Source organism: Dermacentor albipictus, chromosome 6, assembly GCF_038994185.2.
Source record: "Dermacentor albipictus isolate Rhodes 1998 colony chromosome 6, USDA_Dalb.pri_finalv2, whole genome shotgun sequence".
NCBI classification, from domain to species: Eukaryota; Metazoa; Arthropoda; class Arachnida; order Ixodida; family Ixodidae; genus Dermacentor; species Dermacentor albipictus.
In genome coordinates this window covers 55,102,842-55,119,307 of record NC_091826.1, presented here as the reverse complement: position 1 = coordinate 55,119,307, position 16,466 = coordinate 55,102,842, and the positions used below count along the sequence as shown (strand labels likewise).

Here is a 16,466-nt window from a genome sequence, read left to right as displayed (position 1 = left end):
GCACGTGACGATTGGTATGCGCCGCTTTACAATGACAAAAGTCGTCCTTACGATTGTCAGATGTTCGGCGGAATGGAACCCGTGCCAAGCGCGGACTTTGAGGCGGCGTCGCTAGAGGGCAGTAGCGTGTGCATTAAGGAGAGTGAGAGAAGATGCCGGCTGCATACTTGTTTCGCCATTGGCAATACACGGTGTGTCACTATATTGCTTCAGCGCTAATCGCAATGACACTGACATTCAGTGTGAGACTGGTCCTGCCAATTTTTTTTTCGTAAGGTTAAGCACGTTTAAGAAATGTGCTTTATTGCCGGACTGTTCGTTTGTTTGTGTGTTTGGTTGATATCACTTCATGTTATCATCATTTGCTCATTGGTCAATCTATTATTGCGCGCGGAGATGATGCTGGCCATACACAGTGGCCAACATTTCCAGTTTTATCAAATAAATCACTCACTCAAGGCCACACCTTGGGGAGAGCCCAAGGTATGGGCGCGTTTTCTTTCGGCCTCAAATGTCCGCTGAAGGCATTTCAGTGCGAGGCAGGTCAAACCCACGTATCACACATCACGTATCAGTTCGTCGAACTACAATGTCGGTAAATGTAGAGGGCACTAGCTCACACATTTCACATACGATAATTCTGGTACAAAAGGGTGGTATAATAAGCGCTTTGAAATTTACGACAATGTGACAATCCCGGAGGCCATGCTTTCGAAACCCGTAATAGTTTTGGCCTACATATTCATGATGTTTTCATATTTACGTAGTTACCACCGAAAGCTACGCTAAATTTGCCCGGAAGCCACGGATTGGTAACGTTTCATCTTGAATATTTGCACAGCGCGCACACCGGTGCTTTCACTGTCGCGACTGCGGTTGTGCACGTCTTTTTAATGAGTGCAAAATGATGGTAAAGCATAAGACCCAGCTAACTAGTGAAATTATTGAGGCTGAAACGATAAACGCTGGGTGATATGTCCGTTAGCGCAGCTTGCGTTGCACTTTCAAATCATGATTGAATTGCATACTGGATTTTAAACCAAATGCCTGGCATAACGTTCTTCAATTATTAGTTATTCTTGCATATTAGTCTTTAGCCTTGCTTCCTTCTTGTTTTGCCAGTGTGTATGTTCAGCTTTCTTTTTTTCATAAATCTAGTTGGAAGTCAATGCTCTTTCACCCTGCCTGTCCCTTTTCCTAAGTACGTGTGCGCTGTGAACATATTCTAGATACAAGTACATGCATTCACAACATGCTTAGTCATGAGCGAGGTGGCGGAATAGTGACAGATGTTCTCACCTGGGACTCCCTGCCCTATAGAACTCGCTTTCAGCCTGAAGATGCTCAGAAAGACGAACCTCAAGCTTGAAGAACAAAGCGCTGGCAAAGCGACGAAGAAGTTCGCAAATAGCTTATTGCAGTATCCGCGTGGTACAGAGCTGCGCACACTTCATCACACTTCTTTCTTTTTTTTTTTTGCTCCCCCCTCTCCACTCCATTTTTTCTTGTTTTTCTTTTCAGCATGCCAAGCGGTAGATCCTTCGAATTAAAATGAAAGAAAATCTGTAGAAACCATCCATGATTATTGTAAATTTGAGCGAATAGCTGGAAGCCAGGTCACATTAATTATTAACTAGTATAAAAAAACTGAGCTCTCATCACTTGCAAGAAAAAAAATGGAACTATAAGTTACACCCGCATCCGGATATTCAGAGCATACAAACAAACTAAAAAAAATGTTGTACTGCTCGTAATCTGCAAGGCATCGGTGCAGCTCTGAGCGCCTATCGCACGGCTTCGCTCTTCAGTGCAACGTCGATACCTGTAATACGCTCCTATTGTGGTAAAAACGAACGAGCGAACGAGCGAACGAACGAACGAACGTTTTCTTTGCCGCGTCCGAGCAACGACCAACCATGAAAATGGGCGAAAGAGGCGAAGAAAGATATTCGCTATAAAAAGTACCCGCAAACTCAAGCAATTCCACCGGCTGTTCCGAGTTCACTGAGTGATAGCGGTGAGGTTAACACGTCAGCCTGCGCATATTCACATGGACCAATGTTCGATTACATTCGGTAAAATTGTGAAAGTTTCTTCTTCTTTCTTTTGTTTTTTTTTTCTTTTTCTATCCCTGTGACGACGGTGAGATGAACGCTTATGTACGGCCTGATGACGACGGCATAACGGTAAGTGCTGACACAGCAAACCGACTTTTGAGTTTCTAACCGCACGTAAATGAAAAAGAAAAGACAATCACAGAAATTACTAGAAGTAATTCTGATGCTAGTGTCTACGGGAAGCTTCAAGTGTGACCCTTCAGCCAACATGGAAATGATGAGCAATACATGTAATTGCCTGAACGTCGTCCTCCCGGCTTCAAGCGCCTTTGGAATACGATAATTATCGACAGAGTAGTACTGCGTTGCAAATCACTGCGAGTCGACGAAGCGTTTATAAGTGTTCAGATACCTGTTGCCTTGCCGTGCTGAAAGAACTGTGACTGCTTCGAAATTTTAGGAGTGATACATCGTAATAAACGAAGAGAACACCAATCTGCAATACTGCCGGTGCACCTGTTAGAGTAGTGCAGAAAAATGATACATATAAAGCTGATATTTCTATATGAGCGCGATCCTTTGCGGAAGCTGTGTAGTAACACCCCCATCATCACCACCACCACCACCAACATCGTTCATTCTCTTTTCCGTGCGCCATTCTCTTCCTTACCACAGCAGTATACGAAGCTAAACGAAACGAAGCAGACAGCATCAGTCATGATAGTTATTATCACTACTATTACTACTACTACTGCATACATCTATTATTATTATTATTATTATTATTATTATTATTATTATTATTATTATTATTATTATTATTATTATTATTATTATTATTATTATTATTATTCGTTTCACAAACCGAAATACAAGTGGCATAGAAGAAAACAAGGGAAGGAGCAGGCTGGCAGCAGGCTCCTTAATGAGACAGCGCCTACACACCCGCGAGAAAGAGGGCATGCAAATTCAAATGGAATATAAAAATTAGGCAAGAAAAGTGGAAAGAACTAAAGGAGCGATCACAAACGCCAAAGTAAAACAATGACAAAAAAGGGTACAGCATAAGGAAGAAAACAACATTCCCACAGGTCACATTAATTATTAACTAGTATAAAAAAACTGAGCTCTCATCACTTGCAAGAAAAAAAATGGAACTATAAGTTACACCCGCATCCGGATATTCAGAGCATACAAACAAACTAAAAAAAATGTTGTACTGCTCGTAATCTGCAAGGCATCGGTGCAGCTCTGAGCGCCTATCGCACGGCTTCGCTCTTCAGTGCAACGTCGATACCTGTAATACGCTCCTATTGTGGTAAAAAAGGGGGAGGGAATGAGGGGGGTGGACGCTACATTCTTCAGCGGTATGGTGACACCACAGCGGGGCCGCTTCCTTTCTCTATCCGCTGCCAACGACAACGTCGTAGTCAGGTTACATCCCCCGCGCACGTAGCAAGATGAGGCCTGTAGCCATCTTCGCGTGTTCTTTGGTGCTACTGTTCCACAACTGCCCAGCGATGTCCGCGGGAAACAAGTGCGAACTAAAGGTGAGTGATCGGCGAGACGCCTTCCGATGACGAATGCGAGTGTAGCAAGTTATTTTAACGCGAGACAAACACAACCCGCAAAGTGACGCTTCGGTCTCGGCTGAAAGGTGGAGATGCGATGTGCGAGGCGGGTGTCTTTTTGGGCGGCGAAGCTGACTGTGCCCCTCGGGACACATGTGTTAAAGCATCTTGTCAATTAACGACCAGTTACCGACCACGTTACGACAGGCTGTGACACGTGCTTCGTGGTCGTCTCGACGCGGCCTTGTAGACCACATTTATGTATTGTCACGCGCTGCGGTGACGGTGAAGAACGAGACGGTGGCACAAGTGCGAGTCACGATACTACCTCTTTGTTAGGCGAACTTGTGCCCTGAAAAACAACACTCGACCACAACGATAGCGCATAGCACAAGTGTCGGACATCGAAATCTGACGTACAGGTCCCTAAACGTGTCGGCTATTTATACACAATTCATTATACACTCTAGAATAAACACTGATGCTCGTGCTCGTTCCAGAATGTATACACCACTATTATCTTCGAGCACGCAATCTGATTAGACGAATATTCCTTCCTTATAGAGCCGGCGGTGACATTCGAGAAAGTCCCGTTACAGGAAGGCGCGCCTCGCACCTAGTGATAACTTTATAACCGTGATCAGTCGGTGAAAGACTTTCACTAAAAATTAAATGGACATGTGCCAGTAACTGAAAAGAAAATGCTTGGACAGTGGTCGTGTCCTCATAATCAGCAACAAACAGAGGGAACCCAGTGTGATTATCATGAGGGCAACAACCTGATCACTTGTCTGAAAATATGGCTATGCGACAGATATAATGTTTCTTAGGCTTATTGTAATCAAATGACCTTGTCGCGTCAATTCTGAACTAAACAATTCGACCATGGTCAAGAGCACCTCATGGACCGATTACGCATTGCAGTCTGATGTGCGGTCTTGTCACGCCAATACCAATCTCAGAATATGGACGATTCGAGTCTTGTGAGGCTCGAGCGTGAATTCAATGCAACATGCATAGAAGCACACCTCTAACCATTTCCTTCTGGCAATACAGTTAAGTATACGTTAGCATTAGCAGTGTCAAAGAAAAAAAAAGAGAAAGAATTTATGTGAAAAACAGACATCGGCCTAAGCTAGCGCAGTCTAGCCTGCTACTCTGCATAGGGGGAGGGGGATCAGGGATATATAGGTGGGACGAGGGATGTTTTGCCACAGGATGTTGAACCTGCTTTCACCGTTATGCATCCCTCTTTCTACATGGTAAAAAGTGTGTGAGTATATATATATATATATATATATATATATATATCCTCCTGAGACCCGGGATGGCTTTGGGTGCACAGATTTTTTCCAAACTTTCAGAATAAGTCTGTAGGTGTATGAAGATGAAAAGTGTTAAATATTTTTTTAACAGCCCTGATAGTTTCAGCTCAGCGCGATGTCCAATATATTGGACACTGGGATGCTACCCGGTCATTTTCACCCAGTGCGCACGTAATGTCATACCGCAGATATTTCGCTCAAACTCGTGTGCAAAAATATTTTAATAACTCGAAAGGCAAAGTAGTGAATAAAGTACAAAAAAGAGCATTCCTCTGCTCAACAAAAATTTTGCTCTTGTGTTCACTTCCTATGGGCAATTTCAAAACACTTTTTTTTCCTGGGTGATGCCGAAGAAGAACCGACATTTGGTGAAAAAGATTTGTTTCCATGTCGCAGCCATGTAGTCTGCGATGGGCAGCGTTTGCAGTGTCAGCCAGCATTGAGCAATGGGTAGTGCTCTTTTTTGGGGGTTCTCGAGGAGGCAGTCGAGCCTGCCTTGATGGCGTATGCCACTCGGCTTTGTTCTCACTCTTCGTTTCATCCTGCTTCTTCCCTTGAGCCACGAGAGTCTCAGCAACAGATTGGCGGAACTGCATAGATTTGAGTATTTCTTTCCGCTGTTTCTTTAGGGAGCGTATGTCCCGCACTGCACCCAGGAGTTGCTGAGGGCAATGTAGAAGAGGTGAAAGATGGCTCTGACTGTCCACTTGTCGACGCGTGCTTTTATCCTGTAGTAACTTATCATTTGGTCTGCCTTGTCAACACGGGGGATGTTGACGTTGTACGGGGGTTGACGGGGGATGTTGACGTGGGGGGGGGATGTTGACGTTGTACATGCGCACAATATCTGGTCGAGGGACATCGATATGTTCTGTTCCTTACGAGACCACCTGCGACAGGAGTCTTGCGGGTCCTAGCCATGGATTGAAAAAAGAAAAGTTATCCGCTTAATTCATCAGACACGCGAGGCCGGTCCCCTAAAGAAAAAAAAGGAGACGCGATTTCGTGCACAAGCCGCTAAATGCCAACAGTACTCGCCTGCTGTTCATAACAAGGCCATCTCAAAAGCACGGTCTAAATAACCGGGTTGAGTCCTAGCGTCCAACATAATGGACATGCGAAATCAAAGGAAGCGTGAAAAAAAGTAAGCACGCCAAAAATTTATATTTCGTATTCTGCGCTTATGCTGTTGTATTAACTTTATTATAAAATCAAAGATATGCCCTGAAAGCAGGTAGAAATACGAGAAACAGTGCTTACTTCTCCGGCAGCTGCCGTAAAACGCTGCGCCGCTGAATGCCGCCATTGTGGAACTGTTCCGGCAGGAATTTGAACGATGTATTTTCATCAATGCTGCATAGATGGCGCAAGCAGATGTCCAATAAGTTGGACAGTGCGGTTTTATGAGGTTGAAAGCCTTGTGACAGAAGTGCTGTCTTATTTCTTAATGTCCAATATATTGGACAAATCCCCATAGCGGGGTCTCAGGAGGATATATATATATATATATATATATATATATATATATATATATATGTATTGTAACTGACAATGGTCGACTCTGGACCACTGTCAGTTGCGCTTCCCTCCTTGAAGAGCTAGGAAATGTATCAAGTGAGTTCCTGACCAACACTTTGCGATGAGGTGAACGCGGTTTAAATCATAGATCCAGAGCCTCAAAGAAGTGAGCCGTAATGTTAAATCATTCCTCTCGCATTTACCGCCACATCGCCACTGAAGCATTCTTTTTATCATTTGCAATTCGAAAATATAGGGCGACTCCCTTCACGAAAACTTCTGATCGGAGACATACTTGTGCATATCAAGGAGCCACGACTAAACACAATTGTGCCCTTTTCGTTGGGGACTGACATTTAGAAACGTATATCCTTGATTTATGCCTACGTGGTCGTCCTCGCCTTTCACTTCATGACAAGAATTTTTCCAACAGTTCCCTAGTACGAGGCATACGTGTTATGAACTGACGCACCGCGCGGGAAGACCCATAGCCTACTTCACAGGACGAGGCTTTCGCGAAATTATAATCTCTTCAAACCACGGTTTTGATGGCGAGGTGGGCAACACTTTAGGACTGCTGAAAGTGGGAGAGAAAACGTCAAATACCTAACTTCCAGACAATGCCGGTTACTTAGGAACGAGAAGTGTGCGTATTTTAGTGTAATCGTTTTCGTGGCTGTTATATTGGAAAATATGCTGGGCGAAAGTGCGCACAAAATCAGAAGTCATGTAAAAGATTTTGCACATCCTCGAGGCAAAAGTGTGAAGGTACCAAGCAAGGTATATGAAGTAATACGAAGTGAAGTAAGCCCAAGAAAACAGAGTAAAACACACAGTGTAACATGGCGTGATAAAGTGAAGAACAGTAACGCACAGTGATACACAATCTGCAACAGTGAGTAAAAATAATAATAGGGAGGGCGGGGCAAGAGTTTTCGGTAGCGACAACCACTTGAAGTCAAGGAAAGCACTGAGGAAATTAACTGCGCGTTTTCTTCTTTTGTTTTTTTGCCTTACTAAAATGGAGATATAAGTAAAGGTGAAATGAACCCGAGAGAAAAGATCACTCGTCGTGGGTGAGAGAGGGGAAACCACAACCTTGTCTTACCGAGCGTGATGATTAACCAAATTTTTTTATTTACTTATTTATTTATTTATTTATTTATTTATTTATTTATTTATTTATTTATTTATTTATTTATTCACCCTCAGGGCCTTTCGGCATTAGAGAGGGGAGTGGGTTATACAACAAATAAGATGGAAATAAATTACGAGCTTCTACACATTATGTGCTAATTATACAATTTTTGCTCAACGTATGATAAATACATTAATGGAACATGACATATAAAAGCAACATTAGACAAGAAAAAACAGAAAACGCCAACAGTAGTTCGTACATAAGTTTGCTATTATACAATGTTAGCTAGTGGTTTTCGAAAATAATCATTGTTATTAATGGAAACAATGTCAGAAGTAAGTTCATTCCAATCCTTCGACGCACGTGGCAAAAAAGTGAGTGTAAAAAATATGTCGTATTACATGCACCAATTCGAACCATATGATCAGTATGGTGTGATAAGTAATATGGTCGCGACACAAATTTCGTATGGAGTGTAGGGTGCTGACTCAGCTTATGAAAAAATGAAAGGCGGGAAATTCATCGACGTGTTGCTAGCGGTTGAAGACCCAGATTCGATTTCATTGAAGAAACGCTCGCACCACGGTTGTAGTTACAAAGAATAAAACGAGTGGCGTTGTTTTGTATTAGTTCAAGAGGATGCATTAGGTTTTCTTAGAAAGGGTCCCATACAGCTGCAGCGCATTCTAGTTTTCGCCGTAGCAGGGTTTTATAAAGTAGTAATCTTAATGGGGAGGGCGCACGAGAAAAGTTACGGAGTAAATATCCCAGCAAGCGGTTGGCTTGGTTAATTATATATCCGACGTGATGATTCCACATTAATTTATATGTTACATGCAGGCCGAAGTACTCACATGAACTTGTCGCTTCTAAAGTAACGTTATTCAAGTAGTACACAGGCAGGTTATCGTTAGATCCGGATACTCTCGGAAATTTGCACTTGTTAATGTTAAGTTCCATTCGCCACAATCGGCACCATTTGCTGACGTTATTAAAATAGGCCTGAAGCAGGGTGATGTCGTGTTCTTTAGTTATTTCTCTGAGTATTACACAGTCATCTGCAAATAAATGTACGTTAGACGTTATTGCTGAAGGTAAGTCATTAATATAGATAAGGAATAATAGAGGTCGAAGGACGGAGCCTTGTGGAACACCGGACTGAACGTCCCTATCAGGTGAGTTATGACCATTAGCTGTTACGAACTGAGAACGGTTAACTAGAAATGACTCAATCCATTTTAGGACGTTACGATCGAAGTTTAGTTTGCTTAGTTTATAAAGTAAAAGTTTATGACACACTTTGTCAAAGGCTTTCAAAAAATCAAAAAAGGTGCAATGTGCAAGAGAAGAACGGTCAAGTATTTGGTGATGTTTGTGAGTAAATGTTAATAATTATTATTCACATGAGAATGATTTTCGAAAACCATGTTGTGATGGTGAAACAAATGAAAATAATATCCGCAAGTTTAGTAAAAATAATATGTTCTAGCAGTTTGAAGCAGGTACTGGTTAATTATATCGGGCGATAATTTGTAGGCGACGTTTTGCTGCCAGATTTATGCAAAGGAATTATTTTTCCTATTTTCCATTCTGACGGAACAGTATATGTGTTGAGTGACTGTAGGAATATTTTTGTTAACATAATGTAATTGTAAGAGTAGATGTTTTTCAGAAATTTAGCACTGATGTTATCAAAGCCTGGTGAGAAATGTATCTTCAATAAGGCTATTAGTCGAGTAACTCCGGGAACTTCCACATTCACTGGAGGCATAGTTAAGAATTTACAGTCATCCAAGACAGGTACTTGAATTTCAGCTGTGCACGAGAAATTTTTAACAAAGTTATTATTCAGCAGAGTTGCGCATAGCTTTTTCGGAACAGGGTTACCAGAGCAATTGTTAAGAGTGATATAATCATCGGAAGGTGGATGTATGACGCGCCAAAACTTTCTTTACGTAAGTTATCAGAATAGATGGCAATGTGGTTGATAAGAATGATTCTTTAGCGTATTTTAATGCGGCTACATAGGCGTTAAATGCTAATGTGTAGGCTTTCCAACGTGAGTCAGTGGGTGATTGAATAAACCACAGTGACGGCTAACCGCCTGCTGCCACGAGCTCGCAAACTCGTACAGCTTCGGGTCGTCTATATTTCAACATTTCGTTGGATCCGTTTGTGTGTTTGTTTCCTTATTTATTTATTTATTTATTTGCTCGCCGCTGGCTCACTTGTTTGTTTGAGTGTTTGAGTGTTTGTTTGAGTGTTTGTTTGAGTGTTTGTTTGTTTGCTTGCTTGCTTGCTTGCTTGCTTGCTTGCTTGTTTGTTTGTTTGTTTGTATGTTTGCTTGCTTGCTTGCTTGCTTGCTTGTTTGTTTGTTTGTTTGTTTGTTTGCTTGTTTTCTCTTTCTTTGGCGCCTTCCTCCCTCACAACACCATAGCTCGCTCACAATATTGTACTAAAATCTGTGGAGTCCTCGACTGTGACGAAAATCCTTGCAACTCTGTGATCAAGGCTCACGCCGGCCTCACGTTAACTGCCGCAGGGGTGCCCCAAGCCAAGGTTTGGTCACATCAACGTACACGTCCTCTGCCACAGCCACAACGACGCCGGATGGCTGCGATCGGTGGACAGCATCTACAATGACAGTGCGCAGGGCACTTTTTTTTACATTCTGCTTGTCGTTCTGATCTGCCTTTCTGGGTGTAGTTCGTCATCATCTAAAAGACATGCTGTGGCACCTGCCTGTTCAGGGGGACTGACCAAAAGTCGTGCGGACTTTAAAAATGCACCAGATGCGTAAATTTAGAATATGCAGTTATTAAAATAAATGAAAAGCAAGTAGAATATATCGGACTTTCCTTGAGCAGTCACTTGAATGAACGATAATAGAAACAATATAAAATAAGTAATGAGCGAAGAAAAAAGCGACCTGCGAAATTAACAACCAGCCCGAGGATCCTCCTAAACTTCACCTTCGTGGCTCCGAAAGATGTTGTAAAGTGTTACAGTATAATCTTAATCGAGGTTTTTATTGTAATTCTTTAATGCCTGCAGATATGTCGAGTTTACATGAATACTATTACCATTCGATTATATTACAGCGAAGCTGTTTATGGCTAGAGTTCCGTACATTTTTCTTCTGCGTGTGCAAAAACCATGGGCTGACCCGCGGCGGAGGTGAAGCCGGCTTCAAGCACTCCCCAACTTGCAAAAACAAGTTTAACATATTGGGTCCAAACAGAACCCGTATCAGATATTAAGCTGATAAGAACAGACACTACACTTTCACCCGCGCCGGCCACGTCTACGTTGGCACCGCCCTCTCTTTGTCGGCGTTCCAAGCGCTTGCGTATCTAGTTTCATTTCCTTCCGCTCTCTCATGGTGGCGTTCCCGTCGAAGCGTCACGAGTTTCGAGTTTCCTCTGGCTCCTCGAGGCGGCGTTGGCGTCGTCCGCGCGAATGTATACAAAAATCACGGTAAAGGAGTTCGTGCTTTTGCTCAAAATTCTGCGTCACCTGTGTGTTGTGTGCTAAACAACTTCGCTCGTCATCCACCTTCAAAGAGTTGAACTTTTTTAACACTCTAAGTGGACACAGCTTTTTTATGCGAAGCATATTACGAGGGCTCAACCCAGCTCCTCAGGCGCGGCGGTGGCCATGAAATCACGTGACACCGTGACGTCACGACAGAGGAGAAGTGGCTTTGGCTCAACTCTTGCAAGACGGGCTGGGTGGGAATCGAACCAGGGTCTCCGGAGTGTGGGACGGAGACGCTACCACTGAGCCACGAGTACAACGCTTCAAAGCGGTACAAAAGCGCCTCTAGTGAATGCGGTGTTGCCTTAGAAACGCGCTGTTTCTAAGGCGTGCGTCTCTTGCTCAGGCGCACATTTCGTTGCCGCGCCGAACGCTGCTTTGCTCGACGCTCACCGCGTCCAATGCGGGGCGCGTAGTCGCTGCCCTGTAGCCCATTGTCTTACACCCCTTGGCGGGTCGACGGGAACGCTGTCGCGTTCCACTCTTGAAGGCGAAGAAGTAATGCATGAGTTGTTTCTTCGTCTAGCCGAACCAAATATAGCCAAGCAACAGCAGTTCACCAGGCTAAACAGTGGTTCAACAACTAAAATAAAGGCTAGTATGCTTCGCATCCTGGGCTTAACCTTACCTAAGCCACAGCCATTTTTTTTAATTCCTAAAGTAAGAGCACAAAATTAAAACACACAAACGAGGGTCCCAAAGCCATGGGCTGCTGCGGGGCCCTCTATAGTAAACAACGGGAAAGAAACGAGGCGCGAAAAATGTGAATGCGAAGTGTTATCGACAAAAATTACAAAACAGAAGGCATTTCAGCAGCCTAATTAAGGACCATTAGATGTTATCAATTAAGCCAAAATTACGAGGAAGCGGAAAAATCTTATTAAACATTAAGATATACGAGACGACTTGTTTGAAGTTATCCGGAATTTTTACATAATCGCCTGCGGCAGCTAGCATAATTTGTCCTTGAGCTGGATCATTCGAAGAGGCGAACATTACTAGCATGAGAAATCGAAACACGCAATAAACGAACTACCAAAAATTCACAAATTAACTGATAACTAATTACTTCACAGCACATATTGCAATTTAGAATTGTAGTCGGTGCGTTTGCAAGATGTATACACTTGAAATGAAACTCCAGACTGACGCCAGGCTCGAGATATTTCCCAAAACTTGGCACAAAATACATCGCGTTCCAGCTACTTTTTTGTTCAACGAATAAGGGCGCTTTGGTAAAAAAGTAAATACGACAACAGTGCATTTTTGTGACGAGATTGATGGCGCATATCTACAAACTGGCGTCAATGTGTAAGCTCTTTCCAAGTGGATATGCCTTGCAATCTCGCCGGCTACAATTCATAGATTACAATATTTGCTTAAGTAAATAATTAAGAAGTTAATTAGTGATTTTTTGCTTAGTTGAACATGTGTTCCCACTTTTCACCCACGTAATATCCACATCTCTCAATAATCCAGCTCAAGGAGTAGAATTCTTACCTGCAACAGGTGATTCTCGAAAATTCTGGAAAACCTAAAAATTACCACCCCGTATACTGCATGTACACAATCATATCATTTTCGGCATCAGCTATTCGTAATACTAGCCAAGGATTAAACAAATCCAACATCAACGAAAAACCGGACAAGTATAAGGCAGTTAAGACTAAGCAAAGCACAAGAACAGAACGATGTGAACTACCTTATATTTTTAACGAGTATATTTGAATGCGGATAGAGTAAGCCATTGTTTAAACACTATGTCATATTACTTCAGTGTGTGGTGCCATTGAAAGCTAGTGTCATTACGCACGGGGTGTGCTACTCACCAAGCACAGCCTATATTTACAGGTGTATTTACACGCAAACTCAAAAGTCACTTAGCGATTGAATTTAGGAAGTGAAAGCGATTATTACTGATGCCAAACGCTTGTCATACCGCAAGTCACATTGAAATCCACGTACCTAATTTTCTCATTCGTGCGAGGTTCCGAGACGCAGCGAATGAGAGCCGCAGTTTGTAACTATCTTTGATTTAAATGGTCTTTGAAAGTGCGCTTCTGCCGTATCCCTTAGGGCGCTTCTTACGTGTCGCTAATAAAATGCTGAAAGGCTAGAACAGATCTCTTTGAATCACGAATACTGACACGTGTACTTGTCTTTATCGGGCGACAAGTTTTGTCGCCTAACAAATGTTATCGCACAGCCCGGGACGCGCCTGCATGTATCCGAAGTTTCTGGAAAGTTATCGATGCTTCTATCCGCTGTCTGTTGTCGCCGAACGTTTTGTTATCTGATTTCATCGCTTGACACGAACGGTGTAGAACATTTCAGAAGGCATGCGGGTCCCAACGTTCAATCTGGAACATTCGATGATTGCTGTATAAAAGCCGACGCGCTTGACCCGCAGATCAGATTTTCGACGATCGCCGACTGTGTTCGCCGCTTTCGTTGTGCTATAAGTGTAGCCTGTTTTGTGGGCACAGGTTCGCCCCGTACCGTCCAAGGTTTGAGAAGTAATGAAAATAACAAGCCGCATGGATGAAAGGGTTGCCTTGGCAAACACAGGTCCACCAACCGAGATGTATCTGTTTAAGGCTGCATGACATTCTCCACTGTGGTTCATCCTTTCCTTCCCTCGATATAACTTTAAGTCTTACTTTTTGAAATAAGAAGCAATACAGCAGGGCCAGTTACTGCTTATTTGCATGCATACTTGTTCGTCCATTTGTTCGCTTATATTTGTCAGGAAAGAGCAGGTCTTTCCTATTCGTTTTGTTTCTATCGTTATCTTACTTTACCACTCGAAAGCGTGGTGCATGCTTTGCTAAATGTTGCCGAAGGTATAGCTCAACCTTAAAGAATAATAAGTAAGCCATTGCTCCCGTTAAAAGAGTAACCGGTACATCTTTTGTTCTCATACACTCTTAGGCAAAGGTTACACCCTTTGGGGTGTATATCTGCCACACAACGATAATCGTCATCTGCCTTGCTTGCGTTTCCTTTCTCGAAAACACCACGCCCACATTTTTCCTGTCGGGAATGCTATGTCATTCTGATAACGCGCATGTTGTTTGTTACTGGGAAGTACCGGGCTCGCCGCATTAAAGAAACTAAATGCGGAACACTGTGGTATAAACTTTTTTAAATAGGGTTGAAGTACCTCAGACAGGCTGGCCAACGTTTCGATAGGTGGACCTATCTTCGTCAAAGGCGGCCTCGTCATCCTCGGCGTGTTAGTTTTAAAGGGTTAGTGCAGTGACGTCACGTGCGGGTGTTGTCGCTGGCGGCTAGTTTTAAAGAGAGAGATTACAAGAGGGAACAGGCGCTGTCGTCCGACGTCTGTGAGCCTCATTCTCAAGACGAAGGGACAAGAGCGGGAGAGTGGGCACGCGGGGAGGAAAGAAAAGAAATAGAAGCAGAAAAAAGGGAAAAAAAGGAAAAAAAGCAGGGGGGAGCCAGGGCCGTACCAAGACACAACAAAGGGGGGGGGTGAAAGAAAAAGAAAGAGAAAGATGAAATCTTTAAGAAATACGGGGGCTTGGGAGCGTGTTGGGGATGCGAAAGGTTAGGAGGTATTCAGGGGAAGTCGTTGGCGGCATGTTTTTGAGGCATTAGAACGGCCGGTCAAGCAATAGGTCGAGTAATTTTGAAATAGTTAAGGTGGCCACGAGGAGTCTGCGGTGCAATGTGTGGGGTGACTGAAAGGCAGCGGCATGGTCTTTCAAGGGGCACTGCCCCACGCGCTTAACGTAGGTGTCGTTACGGCGGCATCCAGAAGGCGATACTCTGGCTTGAGGCGCCGAAAAAGGCATTTTGACTTCGGAATGTGTTGTCGAGGGGGTTTCAAAACAAAAAAGACTAAGAAAGGGGGGGGGCAGGGGGAAGGGGGGGGCGAAATCGGTATAGCAAACAGGAGGGTGACGCGTGCAGAAGCGGGCGCGGGCAAGTGTACATGGAAGAAGGGGATCGTACACTTGGTATAGACGTAAAATCCTGAAAGAGTACATTAAATTGAGTAGTAGGCAGGAAATTTTTTTTTCTTTTCCCTTTCTCCCTCCTTCCCCTTTTTTCCTCCGAAATGAAAGAGTACGTGAGGTTAAGAATTAAAGTTGGCTGGTGGCCTAATGTGTTTTGTCTATTGGTTGATGATATGAGAGTTTCAGATTTAAGTTACAGCTTTTAAAGATTCTAAGTTGCCGCGTGCCAAATTAATTCCTGTCGGGTGTAGGCAATTAAACTTGTGTATGAGGTATGATTCCGTGTACTTCCTTTCGCGAGGGGAACGGAAATTTGTTTGTAGTATATAGAGCCTTGCTTTGTCAAACATATGTCCATGTTCATTAAAGTGGCTGGCTACTGCTTTGGGTAAATTGTGTTTTGTGTCCGCGCGGTGACCATTGAGTCTTGTATTGATTTGTTGTCCGGTCTCACCTATGTATTGTTTGCTACAAGCGGCGCATTCTAGACAGTAGACTACATTGCTTGATGTGCAGGTGAAAGCCGAAGTTACCTTGTGTGTGTAATTCGACGCTGTACTTTTTACTGTAGTAGTGGATTGAATGTGTTTGCATGTAGAGCACCTGGGGCGACCACAGGGATTGGTTCCCAACTTCTTTTTCTGTAGTTTGGCGTGCACAAGAACATCTTTAAAATTAGTGTCGCGTCTGTAGGCTACTCTGGGAGGGTCGGGAAAAATCTTCTTAAGTTTCTGGTTGCTGGTGAGAATCGGGTAGTATTTACTTAGGATGTTATTAACGTTTGGGAGTGCGTTTGAGAATTTAGTAGTAAGAAGAGGCGTTGTTGTTCTTGTGATCTTCGGCCGGGGCTTGAGGACCTCGGCTCGATCAAGTTTGGTTGCAGCGATGTAAGCTGTTTGAAGGTCACTGTTTGGGTGGTTCCTGTTTGATAGCGTTTCTTTAAGGTGATCGAGTCTATCTGTGTAGTCTTGGTTTTCAACGCAAATGCGACGTAGTCGTGTGGCTTGGCCTTTAAAGATGCCTTGTTTGCAATGTCTGGGATGGTGGCTGGTATATTCTAGGTACTTAGACGACATACTCATAATCTGGGGACATGGCCAAGACAGTCTAGATAAATATGTATCCTTTCTAAATTCTGTTCACCCAACAATAAAATTCACATCAGAATCCTCAACTGAGCGCATAAACTTTCTGGACACAACAATATACATTGACAATGGTGAACTAAAGACAACGCTGTATAGGAAACCTTTCGACAAACAACAGTACCTAGCATATACCAGCCACCATCCCAGACATTGCAAACAAGGCATCTTTAAAGGCCAAGCCACACGACT

At 43.3% G+C, this 16,466-nt stretch overlaps 1 protein-coding gene, 1 long non-coding RNA gene and 1 pseudogene across 6 annotated transcripts in view; 1 reads left to right on the top strand and 2 right to left on the bottom strand.

Moving 5' to 3' along the window:
• The window catches only part of LOC135907807 (uncharacterized), a 265,994-nt gene that overhangs the window by 207,302 nt on the left and 42,226 nt on the right, over window positions 1-16,466 (bottom strand). The gene's annotated exons all lie outside the window — the stretch shown is intronic.
• LOC135907804 (lysosomal alpha-mannosidase-like) overlaps window positions 3,435-16,466 on the top strand; it is a 73,972-nt gene continuing 60,940 nt past the window's right edge. For 2 of the 5 annotated variants that reach the window (XR_010566122.1, XM_065439550.1), the window contains exons 1-2: window positions 3,435-3,607; window positions 10,155-10,257. Coding sequence is in view for 3 of the 5 variants with exons in the window: in XM_065439550.1 (XP_065295622.1) it covers window positions 3,518-3,607; window positions 10,155-10,257 (193 nt within the window). In the remaining 2 variants the exon portion in view is untranslated. The remainder of the gene's footprint in view (window positions 3,608-10,154; window positions 10,258-16,466) is intronic. The other 3 variants (XM_065439549.2, XM_065439548.1, XM_065439551.1) reach the window with 2 other exon arrangements.
• LOC135907838 (U2 spliceosomal RNA) lies at window positions 10,764-10,923 on the bottom strand (annotated as a pseudogene).